The 23,349-nt window shown below is 42.0% G+C and overlaps 1 protein-coding gene across 7 annotated transcripts in view; it reads left to right on the plus strand.

Annotated features, from left to right (window-relative positions):
* Nucleotides 1–23,349, plus strand: part of CEP55 (centrosomal protein 55) — a 209,241-nt gene that overhangs the window by 61,537 nt on the left and 124,355 nt on the right. For all 7 annotated transcript variants that reach the window (XM_069239827.1, XM_069239828.1, XM_069239833.1 and 4 more), the window contains 2 exons: nt 5,784–6,050; nt 11,909–11,974. In XM_069239827.1, coding sequence (XP_069095928.1) covers nt 5,784–6,050; nt 11,909–11,974 — 333 coding nt within the window. The remainder of the gene's footprint in view (nt 1–5,783; nt 6,051–11,908; nt 11,975–23,349) is intronic.

Below are 23,349 nucleotides of genomic sequence, written 5' to 3' on the forward strand. Positions count from 1 at the left end.
TACCGCATACTACCAAAACTGGACACACATAACTACGGACGCATGGGTCCTAGCCATTATCCAACATGGTTATTGCATAGAATTCACAAATTTCCCACCAGATGTGCCCCCAAGGGCACACAATATGTCCAAACAACACTTAGACCTATTACAACTAGAGGTCCAAGCATTATTACAAAAACAAGCAATAGAGTTAGTACCCAACCATCAGAAAGGAACAGGCGTCTACTCCCTATATTTCCTAATTCCAAAGAAGGACAAAACGTTAAGACCTATATTAGACCTCAGAACACTGAATCTCTTCATCAAGTCGGATCACTTCCACATGGTAACACTTCAAGACGTGGTTCCCTTACTAAAAAAGGACTAAATGTCAACGTTAGATCTCAAGGATGCCTACTTCCACATACCCATCCATCCTTCTCACAGAAAATACTTAAGGTTTGTAATACACAGCGTACACTATCAATTCAAAGTGTTACCGTTCGGGATAACAACAGCCCCAAGGGTATTCACAAAATGCCTTGCAGTAGTAGCTGCTCACATAAGGAGACAGCACATGCACGTATTCCCATACTTAGACGACTGGCTAATAAAAACCAGCACTCAACAACAGTGTCTTCTTCACACACAATACTTTATAGAAACTCTACACAAACTAGGATTTTCTTTAAATTACCAGAAATCACATCTGCAGCCATCCCAACTACAACAATACTTGGGAGCAATACTCAACACACAAAAAGCGATTGCCACTCCAAGTCCACAAAGGGTCCAAGCATTCCAAAATATAACATCAAGCATACAGACAAACCAACACTACCCAGTAAGGTTTTTAATGAAACTTCTAGGCATGATGTCTTCATGCATAGCCATTGTCCCAAACGCGAGATTACACATGCGGCCCTTGCAACAGTGCCTAGCAAAACAATGGACACAAGCACAGGGTCAGCTCCAAGATCTAGTGTTGGTAGACCGCCAGACACACTTCTCGCTTCAATGGTGGAACCCTATAAATTTAAACCAAGGGCGGCCGTTCCAGGATCCAGTGCCTCAAGATGTGATCACAGCAGATGCTTCCATGATGGGGTGGGGAGCACACCTCAACCAGCACAGCATACAGGGACAATGGGACAGTCAACAAAAACAACTCCACATAAATCATTTAGAACTGTTGGCAGTGTTTCTAGCATTAAAAGCATTTCAACCACTAATAGCCCACAAACACATTCTTGTCAAAACCGACAACAATGTATTATCTCAACAAACAAGGAGGGACACTCTCATCACAACTGTGTCTCTTAGCACAAAAAATTTGGCATTGGGCAATTCACAATCACATTTGCCTAATAGCACAATACATTCCAGGCATTCAGAACCAGTTGGCCGACAATCTCAGTCGAGATCACCAACAAACACACGAATGCGAAATTCAGCCCCAGATCCTACAGCATTACTTCCTACGCTGGGGAACACCAAAAATAGACCTATTCGCAGCAAAAGAAAACGCAAAATGCCCAAACTTCGCGTCCAGGTACCCACACCCTCAATCCAAGGGCAGTGCGTTATGGATCAGTTGGTCAGGGATATTTGCTTACGCTTTTCCCCCTCTCCCACTCATTCCTTATCTGGTAAACAAACTAAGTCAAAACAGACTCAAACTAATACTTGTAGCACCAACCTGGGCTTGCCAACCGTGGTACACAACACTGCTGGACCTATCAGTAGTACCTCACATCAAATTACCAAACAGGCCACATCTGTTAACTCAACACAAACAACAGATCAGACACCCGAATCCAGCATCGCTCAATCTGGCTCCTGAAGTCTTAGAATTTGGACACCTAGACCTTACACAAGAATGTATGGAGGTCATTAAACAAGCTAGAAAACCTACTACAAGACATTGTTACGCAAACAAATGGAAAAGATTTGTTTACTACTGCCACACTAATCAAATTCAACCACTACATGCTTCCGCAAAGGACATTGTAGGCTACTTATTACACTTACAAAAGTCTAAGCTAGCATTCTCTTCAATTAAAATACATCCCACAGCAATATCTGCCTATCTGCAGATTACACATTCAACATCGCTTTTTAGAATCCCAGTCATCAAAGCATTTATGGAGGGACTAAAAAGAATCATTCCCCCAAGAACACCACCAGTACCTTCGTGGAACCTTAATATTGTATTAACACGACTCATGGGTCCACCATTGGAACCCATGCACTCTTGTGAAATGCAATACTTAAATTGGAAAGTAGCCTTTCTGATAGCTATCACATCACTTAGAAGAGTATGTGAAATACAAGCATTTACTATACAAGAACCCTTTATGCAAATACATAAACATAAAGTGGTTCTCTGTACAAATCCCAAATTCCTACCAAAGGTCATATCGCCATTCCACCTAAACCAAACAGTGGAACTCCCAGTCTTCTTTCCACAACCAGACTCAGTAGCCGTAAGAGCCTTACATACATTGGACATAAAAAGAGCACTAATGTATTACATTGACAGAACAAAACAATTTCGTAAAACGAAACAATTGTTAGTAGCCTTCCAAAAACCTCATGCAGGTAATCCCAATATCCAAACAAGGCATTGCCAGATGGATAGTTAAATGTATTTAAACTTGCTATATTAAAGCAAAAATAGATCTACCTATTACACCAAGAGCGCATTCCACTAGGAAAAAAGGCGCCACAATGGCTTTTCTGGGGAATATATCTATGACAGAAATTTGTAAGGCAGCCACCTGGTCTACGCCTCATACATTCACGAAGCATTACTGTGTAGATGTGTTAACACAGCAAGCCACAGTAGGACAGGCTGTATTAAGAACATTATTTCAAACAACTTCAACTCCTACAGGCTAAGCCACAGCTTTTTGGGGAGATTACTGCTTATTAGTCTATGCACAGCATGTGTATCTGCAGCTACACATGCCACAGAACGGAAAATGTCAGTTACCCAGTGTACATCTGTTCGTGGCATGAGACGCTGCAGATTCACATGCGCCCTCCCACCTCCCCGGGAGCCTGTAGTTGAATTAGTTGAATGACAATTGTAAATAAATATAATTTTAATACACATTATGTACATACATACCTACTCCATTGCATGGGCACATCTAGTATATTCACAACTCCTACCTCACCCTCTGCGGGGAAAACAATCTAAGATGGAGTCGACGCCCCTGCGCAATGGAGATGAAAGGGAGGAGTCCCTCGGTCTTGTGACTCAAAGACTTCTTCGAAGAAAAACAACTTGTAACACTCCGAGCCCAACACTAGATGGCAGGATAATGCACAGCATGTGAATCTGCAGCATCTCATGCCACGAACAGATGTACACTGGGTAAGTGACATTATTTATTTATATATATATATATACATATATATATATATATAATGTTATATATATATATATATATATATATTTTTTTTTTAACCCAAAAACGTCATTATTAGGTAAGTACGTTTTTAAGCATAAATACTTTTCACTTGCAAAAATCGACACAGTGCAGTTTCACCAGAGTTTTTCAATGGTAACCTAATGTAAGGAAAACACATTCAGCAAACAAGCACTTTACCACTACTCATGGGACCAATTGTGTAGACTTTAGGAGAGTTCTTGGCAAGAGTCAGGGCCACATCAACTGGTCACTCTGGGCTGCCAGGTGCAGAGGTGTAGTACAGTGTTAGGTGTTCAATGTATCTCAATAGGGATTGGTCCCTGTGGATTTAGATTGCAGGCTCCAGCTGGGGAGCACTTGGGGAACAACCAAGAGGTAGGTCGCAAACATGGGTGCTTGGGGATGTAGGTGCACTTTTTGTCCTCTTCACCATGGCCCAGTGGCAACTGATGCAGGGGTGTCCTTTGGCGTTGGGTTTTCTTGTCCAGGATCTCTTGCAGTTTGGGAGTACTGTGCTCTGAGACTGCAAGCGCTGTTTGGGAGTCCAGGAGGGGAGAAACCACAGTGGACTCGAGCTCAGGAGAGGTGAGAGATATTGTTGTCACCAGGGGTCCACTTTAACTTGGGCTGGTGCGAAGGGAGCAGTGCTTGCTTTAGATGTCGGGTTTCTCTCACCTCCGAGGCTACAAGAGAGGGGCCCTGCATGCAGACACTGGCCGGTAGGGTTGGTACCAGGTCAGCTGCTTCTTCTGCGTGTGTGTCTCTTCTTTGCCCTTTATCTTGTTAGGTCGTCAGGTTCTGAGTTCTGGGGTGCCACATAAATACTCAATTTAGGGGAGTTATAGGCAGTGCCAGTTGGCAGCCCATGGGTTGCCCACCTTTAGGGGGACTACACCATTTCTATGACCACCTCCGTTGGGAAGTGGCCTTGACCCTGACCCTAGTGGCCTTATGCCTTCCAAACCAAGATGGAGGAATTTAAAAAGTGGTGTCCATTTCAGCTCATCCTCCATAGGAGTGGGACTGGCATGAAGTGGGCACACCTCCTAACATGCCTAATTTTCCTGCCCGTCTTGTCACCAGAAGTGGGGTCGGGACAGGGGGGTTGGTCATCTCCGGTATTTGGAGATACCTGGCTGCATTACCAAGGCGGCTAGGCCTTTAAAGCTTTCCACCCTGGAATGTCCATCCTGCCTGGGGAGGTGCCACCACCTATGCCCAGTGCAGGCTTTTTTCTCTGGACCCAGAGAGCGCTGGCTCGCACCTTACCGGATCAGAAACGTGGCTAAGGTAGCTGAACTGGTCAGGAACAGTCAGTTAACACACCTCTAGTTGGTAGTTTTTCAGGGAGCCCCTCTAAGGTGCCCTCTGCGTGCAGGTATTGGTAAATCCAACATTGGCATTTGGTACTAAACATCTTTATCTTCAGTAAAACCATCATGTAGCTGGGGAACTCATAGTTACCAGTGTCCAGCACATGTATTTGAAATGGCTTCCCTGGTCACGTACTATATCTGAAAATTAACATAGACATAGCGGGCATATCTGCTCATGCAGACATAGCGGGCATATCTGCTCATGCAGATATGCCCTCACATGTAATATAATATACACTGCTAGAGAGTGACTTACATATGTTGCATGCTGTGTTGGGGGAAATAGCACACAGGCTTTTTTCTGCACCAAGACACGCAGCCTGCAATGGCAGCCTGTCATGTGCTTGGTGAGGGGCTCCTTAGGGTGGCACAATTTGTGCTGCAGCCCTGAGGCACCCTCTTTAGTATCCCAGACACGGGGTACCATTTACTATGGACTTACAGAGGGTGCTAAAAGTTTTGCCAATTGGGGAAAGGGATGTGCAGTTTTGAGGAAAGAGATCTGGAGCTGGAGACCTGGTTAGCAGGCACTCAGTGCGCTTTCAGTCAAAATTACATCACATACCTGGCAAAATGAAAGGGGCTATTTGTGCCAAAAAGGGTGCTTTTCTACAGGGCTGAATTGGAAAGATGTCTGTATGAAATCATGTGTGAGCGTTTATAAGGAGAGGCTTGCATGGTGTGCACAGGTGTGTAGTAGACTGCAGCATTTTAGGTATAATTTGGAAGCCTATCTTTCTCGCTAAATATAGTGGAACATCTGGAAAGTGAAACTGCATTGATTTCTAACCTGAAAAGTTCTCTAACTTTAAAATGAAATTAAATCCTACATATGTGTCAGAGGGCGTTAGCTAGAAAACAGGAAAAATAATGTATACGTGTTCTACCCAATCAATTAAATTCCCAATACTATTTAATCTGCTGTCCACATTTAGAGAATGTATACAGCTGTTTTAATTGTGCATTCTTCATTTGTTAAATTCAGAAAATACTTGCACTGGAAACTGAAAAGGAAAAGAACAGTCAGGAGCTTGTGGAGAAGAACAAAGAAATCCTGCATTTAAGAGAGAAGCTGAAGTCGAAAGATGGAGATGCCTTAAACTCTCAAGTTAAAGCGAAGGAAGCCGAGAGGCGGGAACAACTGTACAAGTCCCTTGCTGAAGAGACTGACAATCTGAAGAAACAACTATACACAGTTACTGCTAGATGTGTGGAGCTTGAAAACAGAGCCATAGCCTACCAGGTTTCACAGGTAACTAAGAATGTCATGTTCTCTACGATGCTGATGTGAAACGTGTGTGTACATTGTATACAAATGTGCAGGTAATGTCACTTTTTGGTGTAAACCATGTGGGCGAGAAAATCACACGACACACCCAGACTGGCATGACTTTACAAAAAATCTCCTCTTAATCTCTGGGAAGAAGTTATTAAATAGCAAACATATTCAATGCAATAGGTCTCGCATATGCTTTAGTTTGAGCTATTGGCATTGTAAATTCATAACTGGACTTTTCTTGCCAAATAAATTGGTCAACTCTGCCTCATAATTTTGTCTTTTCCTGCCATATAATTCCAGTGGCCCTGCATATAACAGAAGCTCTTTCATTTACCTTCTTCCTCTATCTGCAGCAAAAAATGTAAATGTTGCGATTTAGCATCTTAATTTACATCTTCCAGGCTAATTCCAATAGAATACCACTTTCACCACCCCACCATCAGAGTTGCTGGCTGGCTAGCACAATGCCCCCCAAAAAAGACCCAAGACTGCCCCAAAGGAGAAATAAACTAGAAGGGTCACCCAAACATATCAAGAGCATTAAAACAGTCATGGTGTAATAAGGATGCTAACCTGGTCTGAAGTATGGTCATAATTGTAATAAGGAGAGATTATTAAAGCATACACAATTATCATATAAACTTTTATCAAAATAAACTTTTGGCATTAGACTGTAATGCTCAAAACAGCCCCTAGAGTGCACCATAACCAAAAAAAAACATTTGTAAGAAACATGGTCATGTAATCCTATTGTTAGGACCTAGGGGGCATAACCCCATGCAAAAAAACAGGAGGAAGTAATGCAGTGTAACCATATACATGGCCCCCACAATACATTTATAGGGTGGAGAGGCCTACTACAATGATATTACAAACAAGACCTTTAAAACACAACTTCTCCCAGCTGTAAAACAAAAGTTCTAGCCATGAGAAAGCTCCATGAGAAAGCTCAAAAGACACTGAATGGTGGCAGGGTTCATTATTATTATAGTATTTTGACTACAATGCTCAGGACAGCCCCTAGAGGACACCACAATAAAACTAGCATTTGGCAGAAACATGGTCATACAGTCAGCACCTATAGAGCATAACCACATTAAAATAAGAATGGGAGACATTAAGGCAATTTGATCATATATTTAGCCCCTAGAGGACTTGTGCATTACACATTGTAATGCTAACAGACCTATTGCAATGATATTACAAACAAGACCAATAAAACATAACTTCTCCTAGCTGTAAAACAAAATTTCCAGCCATGAGAGAGTTTAAAAAAAGAATGAATGGCAGTAGGGGTTATTATTTTGGAGTCCTCACTACCATAGTGTGGTGACCCATAGATGATGTATTAAAAAAGAGCACATTGTGGTCAATGTTTTGAAGGTAGTCTCAATGTCCTAGGACCACCACAGGCCTGAGTTATGAGCAAAAATGTTTTGTAACTGTAATGTCCTGCAGAGCATTATGGGGCGAGTTTCCAGAGTGCAGTGAATATTGTAGTACTGCTTTCGCTTTGAGGATTTCTCTTATACTTGAAGCAATTACCAATTTTAAGGGGAGAGACACAAGAAATGACTTTGATTAGGTAACTGTGAACAATGTGACCAGCGCTCCAATAACGATCAAGTTCACGCTGTTGTGCCTGTGCTCTGTTAGTGCCATGGCTGCCATGCAGCAGGAAGGGGAGAGACAAAAGAAACATAGTTTACCCACCCTGAAGTTATATCAGCAATCGTACAATCCATGTAACAAAGGCAGTCTCGAAGGCATGACAAAAAGCCTCAAGGCGGGAGAAAGTAAAGCATTTACAATGACATCAAGTGATTTTTGAAAGGCAAGCCCACAAACCAGTGAAAGTGATGGACGTGACATGGGCGAAGTTAAAAGGCCACAGTACTTACAACAAGTCAAAGCGCTTGTGCACTTGACTTAAAAAGGAGCACAGTTTAAATAATCCTCGGGATTATTTAAAAAAAAAAAATAGGTTTAATGAAAAAAATTGCTATAGATTGCATAGAAGTTAATTCAAAGGCTATTTAAACCATTGCAAATCACCATGCACGTTCAAAATAAGTTCTGATCCTGGGATTATATATTTTTAGGTCTGGTGTTAGCCATGACCTTTTCATTTTAGTAAAATTACCTGTAATTGTTACCGCTACCGTGCTTACTTTTTTCACCTTTTTTGTGTGGACTTTGGTACGAAAGCTCTGAATCCAGTGCGTCATATTTGTGTGCTGCACTTTTCCCAGCAGATGGCAGTGTTGCCTTGCAATGTGCAATGACATTTCCTCGACGTTATATGTGTTTGACAAATCCGACAAGGAAAAAAGTTCGTTATGTAACTCTGGTTCTGCATTCTGAGGAGGTTGCAGATTCCCTGGTGGGCGTGTGGTGCGTAGAGCCCCAGCACACAAAACCTGCCCTGTGCAAAGGTTCCAGATAGTTCGCTCTGTCACACTGTGTGATGTCTGCTTTTCACCGGGAGAGCACGCGGAGATCCCCTGTCGTTCAACGTGTGGTGGCATCATCTGAGCTGTCAGGACCTTGCTGGAAGAGCTGGATCCCGAAGGCATCACAGAAAGCCAAGTAGTCTAACTGAAGTGTATTGTGGAGGGCTGTACCCGGTATGGCAGCTCAGTGGAATCACCCTGGGGCATGCTCCCCTCTGCTGCATTCCTGCGTATGGCATTTACTTCTGTTCTCTACAATAAACCAGCAACTTTACTGCTAACTGCACCTGTTCTTTACTCTGGCATGCCTAGAGTCCACGTCACAAGTCTACACTTGTCGTCACCTTCTGCAGCATATGGTGCGGCGTACTACTCTTGGTTACTACTCCAAGACTAAGCTCGTGCTCCCAGTTATTTCTCTCCTGGCTCCCTGCCATGCGCCTCTGTGACCGGGGTGCGCGCGCATTAAGCCAACTAAAAAAACAACTTAAAAAAACTGGATCAAAGTACAGACAGTCCTTGCAAACCGCTGTTCTCTAGGCATTGTCTCTGAGACCCTTGGCTTGAGACCCCAGATGTAGCTTTGGCTCCCTTGCTCTCTATCTTATTTGGACTCCGTAGTTGTCGGACCTTTCACTGTCTCTACTTCCGGAGGTGCTGTTGCCCTTGGAATTTGTGTTTTTCGTGTATTCCATTCATTGGATCCTTCTACATCTTATGTTGCATTTCCTTCTGTTTTATCTGGTGGCCCCAGTCACTTAAACATTGACACGCTTGAAGTCCTGTTTGTGCACGCGTGTTGCTGTTCTCGTGGTGCCTTTCCCCTTCATCATTATGTAGGAACCACACTCTAACCGGATCCCTAACTCCCCCCCCTGGAGAGCGATTCTTCAGCAGAACTTCATCTCCTATCACAGCACTGGTTGCCTCACCCCGAGCTCTTCTCAGCCATATCTTTGTTGTTTCCTCGCTGAGCATCCATTTTAGGATGGTATATTTTGTGGTCTTAAGATATTAGTGACACAGGAGTGCACTGCTCTCTAGTTCCGCGATTGTTTTCTGTAAATATGTAGGAAATGATGAATGGCCTATTCAATATTAATGGTTTGTTCAGTGCACTCTCTGTTTTTGGATAGTTTTCGTGAATCTCTCTACTTCCCGGTTGGCTTGAGGCCAGCGGAAACTGATCTTGTCATGTGTTGACAAATATATGTATTGTTAAAATTCAGTCCTTCGAAATGGGGGACTGTTGTCAGACTTGAAGGTGAAAGGTAGACCACATGTAGATAATGTTTTCTCGCATTGATTTCACAACCTCAGATGCTGTTTTTGTACTATTTCAAACACGGGGTACTTTTATATGCCACTGTGAAGACCTAGATGCTACTTTCTGTCTGGGAGAACTTTTAACCGCAGATGGCGGTTCTCTTTTTCTGTTCACACTAGAAGAGGACTCTCCTCCACTGGTGACTTCGGACAGTTAGCATTCGTGAAAGGTTTCCTTTACTAAGGTGCTTATGCTTGAAAAGTGCGCCATGACTTTTGGTCCCTCAGGGGTGAGCTGTCTAACTGTTAAGCATAAAATATCCAGAATCACGGTCTTAGCCCCGCTCAGACAGTCTTCAGTGACACAAGCTTGTCACACTCTCAGCATGGCCTTCAGTGTTCATTGCCTTGCATTTCTTTGTTGTTCTGGCCTGCCAGGAATGATATCCATGAATGTGTTCTTATTATATCATTGGTTGCAGACATATTATTGTTGAAGCCTTCCAAGTCCCAATCAATCAGTTTTTTTTCACAGTTGTTTGTGAGTGTGTTTTGGAGGACATTGACAATAAGGCTTCATAGATTATGAGAAACTGATCCACTTCCCCACATTGGTGTGATTTCACTTGCTTTGAAGGGGCATTCATTGTGACATACCTCTACATTTTCTTTTCTGTTCACAAGTGTGATGAGTGAACTAACCAAGCTGTCTGGTGTAAGCTGGCGATAGGCCTCACTCACTCCCACCCTTTCCTGCTCTCTTAATTGTACATAACATAGCTAAGGGCAAACACAGTGTACACATGATATTATGAGTCCAATAGATACGACAAGGGCCTCTGACCCTTGATGTGTATTACAGAGATCCCGTGAATAAAAGGGTTCCAAAAGCCTCGACTTCCTATTTTTAATCTTGTACAGGTATGTTACAAAAAAAAAAAAAATCTCAACCGAACACTTTAAAATATACTTTCCACAGGGACCCCTGCTAGGTGATATGTGACTTACTTAGGATGCGGAGAGTGCAATCCACCATTAATTGTCTACACATACAAAAATAGAACTTGTGGTGAGCCCACCCATCAACAACTGTTGCTGATGAGCAAAACCCTATAATAAAGTATGCCACTCGTAGTGGGTGATTGTTTTACCCCCTTTTCATAAAGATGCACGAAGTCCTGTACAAACATGCTTTAAGCACCTTGTTTGTTAACATTTGCAGATAGAGGCAAGGCTGTAGTACTTTGAGGTCCAGTACCAGAACAAGGAGGGTGATTGGTATACTTTAAACCACCTCCCACTCTCCACGGTTAGTTACACGGGAAGCATGTTGTCCTTCTAGAATGCGGAACCCCCATCAGCCCAACCAGGGAAGAAGGATTCTGCAGAAGGAGACTCTATTCCTTGGAATGCAGCATCAAACCAGCTAAAATGAATGCAAAACCATTTCTAGTTGAGGAACGGTCTAAATGTATTGTTTTTTAAATAGTTTGCGATACATGACCAATACCTTAATGAGTATCTCTGCAGTTTCCAAGTGAAGTTTTTAGGGAAGTCTCCACGTGTACTGTGACTGAATAAAGCACTGCCAACACAAGGGGCCAACAAAGCTTCAACAAGGACAGCTTTGCCTCGCCTTTGATCATTTACCCTAAGGTGCCAGACAACCCTCGTAGGAATACATTAGTTGTGTATAACAAGTGGACAAAAGAATGATACATTTGCGCACTTTAAGAGCACTTTAAGACCCGAGAGTTCCAAATCAAGTTCAATTACAAATATAAAATAAAATCAAGAAACCGAAGCAGATGGGCAGGTGCGGAAGAAGCAACATGTGAGCTGGAGAGGAGATTGGGGGGCGGGCGGAGGTAAACAAAACAGGGCACAGGGGCGCACGTTTGGATGGGAGTAGCAACAGATGGACTGTGTGGGGAAGGAACAGCCAGGGATGTCTGTGGTGAAGCAGCATATGAGCGAGGAAGCAAAAAAAAAAAAACACACACTCACTAGAAGTGCTGAAACACAAAAAAAAGTATTGATCTTCCCCCAGTTGCATGGTTTGCTAGTTTAAACACGGTTACGAAGTGTTTTTTTTTTTTTTTTTTCCCCTAGGAAAGTAGTGCGGGACAAAGTGGAGCGCCGGTGGAACAAAAAGTAATTGAAAGCCAACTAAAAGATGTAAGTATTAAAAGGGCTAAACTTTTAAACAGGACCATGTTCTTGGAGTAATTGTTGGAGTCCTACCTTTTCTACTTCCATGTGTCTTGTATGTGCTAATTCAATTCAGTCACTTGCTTGTTTAAAATCGAACACCATAGGTTTGTTGCTTTCCGGATCTGGAAACCACACCCTGTTCTTTTTCTTTAATAATTTAGTTGAACATCATGTTTGTTGTTACTAAAAAAGTAGACCTTAAACTTTGCGCACTCTGTTTCTCATGCCAGTCACATACTACATTATTTGTATTTTCCTTTATGGATTTGAACCTCTAAATTAAAAGTACCACACAGCATCTGATGTAATGAAAATGTGTTCATAATAACGATTGATATATGAGAGAACGGAAGGCAGGGTCTGGCCGTCCTGTCCTTTGAACTTTATGCCTAATGATTACTTCCTGTTTCAACATCAGTCCTTCAACTCACTGAGTTATCCATTAGGCTTTTAATTCTGGCTATTGTTTGCTTCCCAATCCTTTGGAGGGTTGCTCTAAATTAGTGAGGGAAGTGCTACATTAGAAGAGCAGTTTTATTTAGTGTGGGACGGGTCATTGGAATATTCGGATGTTGAATGTGAAGCAGTGACATGGTGTTTTCCAACAACAGTAAAGTTGTCCTTTATGAACCCAATTGTTCTCCTGATGTACCCATTCCTTATAAATCTCACTGTATTGTGGTCAAACGTTATTGATGATACTATGCCAAAAGAGCAGGTCTGCTTTACATGTCGATGAGCCTGGTGGAGGCTTGCACTGTTTGATCACCAGGCTAACTAAAGCTTCTTTAGGTTGTATTTATTGAGACAGCCTGTTCGGAAGCAGGTAATTCCCCTCTCTGATGTCCGAACAATGAAAAAAAAATACATTTTGTTTTCACTGCTTTTGGTGTCAGAGCAGTGAAAAAAGGTGGCCATACCTCACTGTTTTATCAGTGCCTTTATTTACTATTTTCTGTATAGCACTATTTGCTCACTATTCTCAGTATGCGATTGCCACTAGGTATGCTACATTCAACAGGTACGTTATATCCTTGTTCAGTACTGACCTTATGACCTTGAGCAAGGTATCAGGGGCATCACCCCTATCTAATTTTATCCAATCTTTCTTGGACATACAGCAGCATTTTTATCATGTTCCCAAACATTTTAAAGCCCATGGCAAATAGTTTGAGAATTATTAAGGTAAATTACTTTTTCACTTCCAACTAGTTTAGACAAGTTGAACATCTGGATCACCTCACCCTCCACTGGACATTAAACCTAAAACAATTAATGAGGCATAGCAAATATTCTGGGTAACAGTCTTTCACCTAATGTCAAGGTGTAAGATACCCACAACTTGTCGGTTGCCTCACAGCACCACAGTGTGCGTCTAAGATTCAACGTTGACTTCAGAATTTGGAGCCCAGTCTACCAGTCAAAGAGAATTAAAGAGCAGGATGAAAATGAGATCAGATTGGAGATCCACATCAACTGATTCCAAGGGTTGGTTCCAGACACCGCAGCACTCAGAGTTCGTAGACAAACAAGTCCTTCATCTAGGTTCAGTTGTGGTAGGTTCTTTTATTCGAAGACATAAACATTAAGTCCATCGAATGGCCATCGTTCCATGAACACAGCCATCATAATCAATAGATTAGCATCGTTACATAGGCAAGCCAACATGTGTTTCGTGACAACGTGTGACTTTTTCAAGGGTCTAGGAGTAAACACTTGGTCTAGGAAGTACCAGAAAGTGACATAGGTAGGCACAGTAAGCCTAAAGAGTATGTTGAGTCACTCGCTCATAGTAGGATGTAGAGAGGGCCAATGTTGTATGAGACCATGGTAAGTCTCATGCCTCGGAAAAAGTGAGCCCAGGACAGTGCAGGGGAAAAACGTCTGTTCCCTATCTACCTATTTCACTTTCTGGTACCTTTTAGACCGTGTTTACTCTTACAGCCTTGAAAAAGTCACATGTGACGAAACACGTGTTGGCCCGTCTATGTAACAATGCTCAACCAATGAATATGATGGCTGTGTTCATGAAACAATGACCATTCGATGGACTTAATGTTTGTGTCTTCCAATAAAAGAACCTACCGCAACTGAACCTAACTTAAGGACTTGTTTATCCACTAACTTTTTAAATGCTGCGGTGTTTGGGACAAATCTTGTGTGGCGTTTCATTTGAACACCATATTATGCTCTGGTGTAGTGGCGCACTTTCCGCCACATTGCACTACAGCTCTTTGCTAAATACGTATATCATTGTCTGTACATATACCACATTTGGAAAGTGCACCGTGTCTAACCACCATTACCCATCCTTCGCTGTGTATATGATTCCAAGGGTTGTTGCTAAGAACTAGACAGATAATGATGAGAAGAATAAGGTGAGACGGTTCCTAAAATCAACCAAGATGGCCCTCCATGAGTATCGGAAAGTACTGCATACCTGGAGAGATGTTTCTGCACAGATGCTAGACACAGAAGAGGCACTGTCTAGTGGTTGAATGAGCAGCACCCATGTACCCTGGCAAACTCTGCCGGTGTAACTGTCTGGACATGCTTGTGGGGGGCGAGCAGGAGCCGGACCCATTGGAAGGTTGTGCCCTGGGGAGTTGCCCACTATGTCCATGTCCTAAAATGGCTGCGCAGTAGAGCCAAGGCCGAACCAGTGATCTGGCTCATTCCTAAGTGCCAAAGAACATACAGAATCTGTTAAAAAAAAATGTAAGGGCGTGATAAAGGTTTTAAAATGTAATAAACGTTTCTTTAACATATGACATTGTTTCACTAGATAAAAACATTGCATTGACATTTATTTGAAGTGAAAGTTTCTAAACATGAACTTTAAAACATGTATTAACCCTCCTTCCTGACCACACCACGAGTGAACAAAGTGAACTAATTGTCTGAGATCTGTTACATCATGGCCAATATTACTGTTACATATAGTGAAACATTATATACAAGTGAGTTCTTTGTACAGATTCCATCTTGAACTGAATTACTTGAAAGTGCTCTCAAATGTCGCCTATTAGACACACGGAGTCATTTAACTTGACTTAAATCAAGCAACTTAGTCATGCAGGGAATTTGAGATTTGAACTCCTACTTCCCGCTCACGCCTAGAGAAAGTATCCCCCAGCCAGATTAGTTTCATTTTCTCTCTCCCCTTTAACACCAGAGGACAGTGTTTCTGTACAGGTCTGTCAGATATAAATACAGATCACGGGTTACTTTGATACAATATAAATAAAGTACATAGTGAAAGTAAGAGAAGGCAGGACATCATATGCTAATCTCACTAGCATTTTCAGACACTACATAGCTATTCAGCGCCCCGGTCAAAGTGCATAAAAAAAGTATGGATACTGTGATCTAGAGCAATGGGGATGGGTTTCAGTGAGCACATAGGGAGAATCAAAGGTATGACTAAAAATAACAATATTTTATAACGTTTGTTGATCTTTCACCATCGGGTACTCTGCTTTCTACTAAACTCTATGCCTTTCAAGGACTTTTAAAAAAATCTTTAACCTACATTTATTTGCACATTTTGTGACTGCCTGTATTAGAATGTGTTTGAATTTAAAATAATGACCTACACATTCACAGTGCTTTCTGTGACTTTCAGGGACCTCCTAGCACTAAAAATACACATCACTTTTCCCTGCTGCACCAAACAGGATTCTGTTGCACTCACAAACATCTGCAGTGATTGCATTTAGCCAAAGAGGTTATGTAGCATAAACAGTGCATTCCCAACTGTTTAGTTTAACTTTATTTTTCACTTAAGATGTTATTTTATGCAAGCATATGTTAGAGCTGTCAATTAAAAACACACTCCACAGCTCAGCTTGGAACACCCTTACAATATCGCTCAAAAAATATCATTGTCCTTAGGAAACTTCAAGTGACTCCATCAATTAACGCTTACATCGGCTTCCAGGCTTGTACATTTGAACCAATTGCACACATTGGCATTTCTTTCGGGCATCTGGCACCCTGGCAAGAAGGCGTATTTCTTGTTTAGATGTCTGCCCATCCCGGGGACCACAGCAAGGTGACTCCTCCCCTTTCACTACAGCTGGGGAGTCTCAACTGTTGGAATTACCCTTTGTCATTTACCGGAAAAGCTAAAATTACGGATAAATGCCACCTGTTATCACCTCAATCGCGGACATGAGGGCCAAATTATGGATGCATGATCACCCTAATCCCTTTCGTTCATTTTGGTTATCTACTGCTCCCCGGGGCCCCAAAGCCCCGGGGAATAAGGGTGACGCTCCTGCACCCCAAGTCACCATCTCGGCCGCCAGGGTGAGCGTCTGCAGACCTGCTGTGAAAGGGGAATGTACGCTGCACTGGTCAGCAGCTCCTATATGGCAGCTGGAAGCGCAGCGCTGGCTGGTTGCTTGCAGTGTGGGAGGATAGAGTGCAGGTTTGCTTGGGGAGATGTGATGGCGTCAGAGCACCAGGTTAGGATACTTTTGTGTTTTGGCTTCGGGCGAGGAGAGGAAATGATGAGCAAAGGGGGGGTTGGAGGTGGGATGATGGCATGCAGATTTTTTTGTATGTGAGGACATTCTAGTTCTGAGGGTGGATAGTTAGGGTGACAGGACACTAGCGATTGGTAGGAGTTTTAATTGGTTGCGGGATAGATGGATAATAGTGAATGTGGTGGTGGTGTGTGGCGGAACACCAGATAAGTTTTAGATATTTGGGTGGCGATGGAGGACCGTAATAAAGAGTGGTTAGCAGGACTCCAGGCAATTTTGTTTTGTTTTATATTAGTGCGAGGGTGACGGGACACCAGATTATAATTTGATCCCCCATATCTCCTACGTAACTGACCAGGGGAAGAGGTACAGGGAATAAATGGCATAAAATGTCGATCGATTATTGTGAACAAAGGGATTTTTTTTTTTTTTTTTTTTTTTAAATCCCTGGTTGCTCTCATGATCTGTCACTCAGAACATATGGTTATATATGTTCAGGCTGTAACCTGTACTTTGAACACTGTGCATTTGATTTGACATGTCCTCCTGGTAAACTTGAATACTGTTTTTCAGACTCTTGTCTCTCAAAGGTGACCTTGTGGCACCAGAGTCTTTGGGAAGGCATAGATTCTTGGCTCAAATACCCCATATTTATTTCTTTTTTTTCTTTTTTGCTTAAAATCTTTTTGGGTAAAGTAATAGTTTTCTTCTAAACTTGTTTACTCAATACATGCACAACACGTTTTAGTTCCGAAGATCGTATCTTAAGATGTACTAATGCAATGCAGCACTTTATGTACATTAGGGTGAAAACGAAACGAAACAAAACAAGCATTTCCCAGGAAAGCAACACACATTTCATGTGTTAGCTGCCTTATACTGTGGTGCAGATTATTTAATAGGCCACAACATTTTGAATGGATTCCTTCTTCCTGCAATCTAGAGAAGAAACTTTGCACTCGAAGTTTGATAAACAAATCGGTCCAAAATCATAGGTAAATAGCACACGTTAGGTGTAAATATCAGTCTTTCTAGGTTGAATATATCACACGAAGATCCGATGTAGAATTACTTTGTTATAGAAGATGCGTTTTGTTTCTTTCATACATTTTCAGGGCTTTGTCGTTGTATTTTCATTTGAACCAACAATTCATAAACCTCAGGTTAACGGGTATATATAACAAGTTCCTTGATCGATTTGTTAGGATTAGGATATAGTTTTGCCCTAAATCAGTGGAGAATAATATTATCTGTGGCCCTCCATTCATTTAAAATCCTCTCCATGACCTAGAAGTGCTTTTCCGTTCCAGCACTGACCTTTTGATTTGTTTCGTAATAATGCCTTTAAAAGTACCAGTACTCTCCTCAACAGGAAACCTATGTTAGCCTTTATGTGGTTCAACATTTCAGGAAGTAATTCTCTTGAAATATACATTCCTTTGATCTCAGGAGGTGGGGGAGAAGAATCATCCAATTCCTCTGCCAGAGATAAATCTGAATAAAGATTGTTTTCTCTTCCAACAGTTTTTTTCCTGATTCATGGAAGCCACAGTCTCTAATAACAATCCTCTTGATTTTCTCCTTCTCACATCCCTTACTCCACTTGAGTGACTGACAGAGATCTAGATCATGCAGGAAAGGAATGGGGGAAAAAATGTCTCCTCTTGGCAGTATGTTTGCCAATAAAGAAATAGTCCTGCTAAGTCCACCACAAAACAGCCAGTAATTCACATTTAAAGTAATAACGCACAAAAAGCTTTCCTTCTCACAGAAAACCTTCACTCCTTTCTAGAACTAGACAGGTGGTAACGCTGCAATAAAAGGATGCGTATGCTTTGTACCCGTTCACATCTGCGCATGGGAGAAAAACGGACACTAGACCATTCAGGACCAGTCAGCTGCACATGTTTGCACAAATGCGCAAAACAACCCATTCGGGGTGCAAGGACGCTTCACCAAAAGTGCAGACCAAATTAAAGTACGTTTTACCCAAATTAAAAACCTTCTATTGCACTGAACTGGGAATTGGTTCTCAAATGGCTCCTCCTGCTCATCCCACATCGAAACCAAGATCATCCACAAGTCTGGCAGGGGAATTAGCCTGGATTCATAAAGGAAATGCTAGCCTGGCTATTGCCGCAGCACTTCCTTGTCCTGTTCACGAGACAGGAAACAATACTGGAAGTTCTGGGGATTGGTAGAGTATTTGTAGCACCCCGCCGAGGGCGAGTGCGGTTAATAAGGACCGTTCCTGTTGTGTTTCCTGTCTTCAAATGGATTCAACCCTTGAAGTACTGCTTGGGATGAGGGCAAGGAACGTGTGGAGGTAATAGCGGCTTGTCCCGCTTAGTGACTTGACTCTTTCAAATTGGTTGTTTGACTTTTTAAAGAGGAGCACCAACCACACATTCTTTCTCTTCTAGACAACTCACCTAGGTTTAACTAGTTTTAATAAGTGAGACTGTGCAGTTAGACCTAATGAGTCTTATGGATTGCACCGTTGTACTCAATTTTAACACAGAGTAAATTTGGTTTAATTTCTTTGATTATTTTTTTTCAACCAAATTTTACATCCCTTTCTCAATATTTTTAAACTTGTTTTACCCAGCTCTCCATAGAAATTTCTTTACATATTGGTATTGGGATTTGTCCAGTTGTTGTGAATAAGAGTGAGTCAACAAGTTCTTACACAAACCAGCTTGTCTTTGAGTCAGATTGTTCATCACAGCGTCTAGTGGCACATTACACTAAGATTGTAGCGTTTGACACTTGTAACCTGAGACTGATCACTTCAAGATACTTAAGCAGATGCTCAAAACTGTTGACATGGAACCCATTTTGAAGAATTATTGAATAAGACAGCAAACTAACTGCAGTATGATAATATGACAATCATACGTCTAGATTTCTAGTCAAATAGTGACTTTATTCACCTTATAAATCACATCATAAAATGAATATTGGATATGTTGATAAGTGGAACGGGAACTCCGTGGAACGGGAACTCCAACCCCCCCCCCCCAACCCACACTAGTGAACAACAACCATAACCAAGCAAAAAAGTAAGACCGTGAAAATCCAAGCATATTGGTAAGCAAGCAACCGTATAATTCAGTCTTGGACAAATTACACTGTTGCCTATTCACACAATGTTTTGAATTATTGAATGGTTTATTTGTGAACAATGTCGACAGCGTTTCGAACGCATAAGGGATATAAGGGTTTCATCAGGGCTGACAATGACCTGGGGGAACTTATGCCTTAAACCAAATTCAAAATGAGTTTGGAGATAGTCCTGTGTGTGTAGTACTAAAGACTGCCGGGTGGAAGCACCAGTGACTACACTGGACTAGTGCTATGCTCACTGGCTTTTGGCCATGAGACAATAGGCTGATAATAAATATCTGAGTTGGATAGTGATGGTCCCCCAAGAATGCTGTACTCCCACTTCGCTCCGATAACGGAGTCTACGTGGGCTCATTAATAATGCCCTTTATTTGTTTTCAGCCTGTTTCTCACGGATAAAAACCATTTAATAAAAACATTTTAAATACCCAATTGAAAGAGCTACAAAATTGCATGCCTTTCCTCCTAAACCCCAAATAATATTCCTAGGTGATAACCCCCTTAAACTAGTTCAAAATCGTTCTGACTAGAATCTAGAGATCTTCAAACTGAGGGATGCCCACCCTACTGGGGGGCTGTGGATGTGTTCCCGGGGGGGGGCACAAATTGCTCTGCTATTATATGTAATGAAGATAGCCTGGAAGTGCAAATGGCTTGCATTTCAGCAGCTATTTCCATAAAGAAAGTGTGAGGACACTACTACTTAGCGTCATGGGGCAGGGTCAGTGAAAGTCAAGAGAGGATCAATAGCATGGCTAAAAAGAGAAAAGTCAGCATATTGTTTTTTTTAGTAACTGCATATGAAAACACACGCACACCTGCAGTTTAAAATAAGTGCAAGTTAAAATAATCAAAGTGAAATACAATCTTTTACTTTTGGAAAACTCATTTGGTTAATGTGATCACTGCAGATGTTTTCATATGTGAAAAGAGTCACAGAATCGAATCCTGAGTGGTGCAGTCAGGATTAGTGATTTGTTTATACTGCTATGAGATCTTAGTGTGTGACGGAAAGCACAGTGAATGTCATTATTTTAAAATGTTATTACGCTGTATAAAGCAAGTTGCTGCAAAACACCATTTAAGATAAATCTAGTGCTTAAAAAAATCAGTTTTAGTGATAAGCATTCAGACTATATCAAGTGTAAATATTTTTTGTGTCCATGAAAAGGGTGCATTCCTTTTAATGGAAACACATATTACTTTTTTACAAGAATGAATATTTGTCACCATGAAGCTGAGTGACTCCATTAATTAAGACCTACCCTCACTCCAAAGCAGCCTTTGTTTGAAGATTAACCACTAAACAACTTTACCTTTCTTTCAGGTAGAGAACTAAAGAAGAAACATGCGTTCTCACCAAGTTGCACGCTACTAGTTGCTGCACAGGAGCCCCCCCGCCCCCCTTCTGAGTGGGCACTGGACCCCAATTATGACAGTCTTGCTATAAAAAAGAACATGGAGTGCATTTATCTTGCTAGCATTAGGGCCCAGGTTACCATTGTTGTGCATGCAACAGGGCCCAAACAACCGAGCAGGGGGTACTAAAAGTGCTTTTTTGTTATTTTTTAGACCGAGGCAGAAAGCGTGCTTTGGGCTTTTGACATAGAAGTAATAGCCCTGTTGGGTGGGCGGAGTGCACAGCCTGCTTTGCAGAGCTGTAGGTATCATTGGTGCTGCATCTGCATTAGAGGCTCGGGTCATACTTCCTGTGCCAGTGTTTCTTTGGGCCTTGGAGCAATGGCTAAATGAAAGGGAAAAATTAAGCACAGAAGACAACCCGATTTGGGCATTAGAGATGAGAGCAAGAGAGGGATAATGAGAGATGTTAGAGAAAGGAATGGCGTGAGGTGTGAGCCCATGTTGTTAACAAAGGTCAGAGATGACAGAAAGGCAGTAGCTGTCATTAGTGACATAGGTGCAGTGACACGTTTGCCTAGGGGCCCATCGCATCACAATTCTGAATGTTTTACAATAAAAAGTGGGCATGGGGGGCTCACTATCCTTGGCAGCATTAGGGCAGAAGGCGCCTTTGGTGTAAAAAGGGGGGAGGGGCAGCATGCAGCAGCCTTTTTTTTTTTTTTTTTTTTTTCTTTTTTGGGAAAGAGAGCGGGCTTGTTTTGAGATTGGAGTGATGATCAGACATGCATTTAACATTGTATGCTCCTAATATTCCAATTGTGGTGGAGAAGGGTTGAAAGAAGAGGAGATAGCTTGCTTCCGAGGGCTGCAGCCATCATTGGCGCAGCAGGTGGAGTTACATTGGGGCCTACAGCACTCAAATTATGGAGAGTTGGGGATTTGGTAGTCTTTTATGCTGTTGGACTTTTACAAGTCCCATGTTTAGTGTGGATTGCAAGCTACAGAAAAGCACCCTTGAAATGATCTCATGATCCTCCGCCCCCTACTCCCCCCAAAATCCTTGCCATATAGTTTTAGAGGGTGGGAGGGAACCTCAAAACCTTTTGCTTAGGGGGGCTCAGAGCAAAAATGTTTGAAGACCTCTGCTCTAGATGATTGCGCATTCTGATTTCAGGTGCATTACTTTTCCAAGATTTCGTCCATGGGGCACCTGTCCCATCCACTACCTTGAGACCAGGCCTAGAAGTGGTTTGCAACATGAAAATCACTCATTTTAGTCTTATAACGTTAGCAAGTATGCATGTGGTATGCATCTCTTGCAGTGAGTTCTTGTGGTCGCTGTGTGGTACAGAAGTGATCTGGCGCCGCCTATTGACCCTTTTAGCGTATTCAAAATATTGTCAATCATGTCTGTGACTGTAAATACATGTGTAGAAGATGAGTCGGCACAGAGAATTGTTGTGAATGATTAGAAACTCATTCCACTTGGAGCTGGTTGCAGTCCCAGATTCATCGCATTTTAGCAAGCTACTTATTTAAATGAAAGCAATCATAACAAAATTAATGCTTGTTTCAAATCTGGAGTAAGTGTGTTTGTTTTAATGCCAGAGCACCTCTCTCTACCTCCTATGTGCAGACTGGGCAAAGACAAAAACATTTTGCTTTTCCTGGACTGCTCACAAAGCATCCTTTTGTTTCTCTGATGATGTTTTTTAACACAACTACAGGGAATGACTCTTCAAGTTGAAATGTTTAATTGGAAGCTGAAGCCAGCTACTGCTGCAGATGGCATGTGGAGACTCTTGTTTTATAAGGTTTGTGCCACTAGAAACTTCAATTAATTGAGGAAGAAATATAAAGCTAAAAGAAATACACACCTCTGTTTAAACATTCCTTTTGCTGTTTTACATTTGCGTCATTACTTCCTTTAGTCGTCCTCGCCTTCTGGAGTAGAACCAGGGCTTAGAATGTAGTTGTGTGGCACTGACATTTTACATTCAATGCCTTTTTTTATGTATGTGATATTTGTATAACCCAACCCTAGCCAAAAGGAAATGAGTGCTCGCTGTACACTGCCAAAGGTCAAGTTGAAGTCAACAAGTGATTGAAGAAGTAGCTATTGTCTGGGAGCAAAAGTGGACTGTTACCACATCGTGGTGTGGTGCTCTTCAAAGAGGTGCCTTTTCAGCTCTTTCTGAAATTGGAGCAGGGTTGCAGCGGTTCTGATAAAAATATGTTGTTCCAGATCCTGAATGCATTGGTGGTGACGGCCTTTAATGATTTAGGGCCTGAATTCGAATTTATTCAACAGGTACTCTGTCGCAGTCATGACGGATATACCTTTCGCCTAATTACAAGTGC

This window comes from Pleurodeles waltl, chromosome 6 (assembly GCF_031143425.1).
Source record: "Pleurodeles waltl isolate 20211129_DDA chromosome 6, aPleWal1.hap1.20221129, whole genome shotgun sequence".
Taxonomy (NCBI): Eukaryota; Metazoa; Chordata; class Amphibia; order Caudata; family Salamandridae; genus Pleurodeles; species Pleurodeles waltl.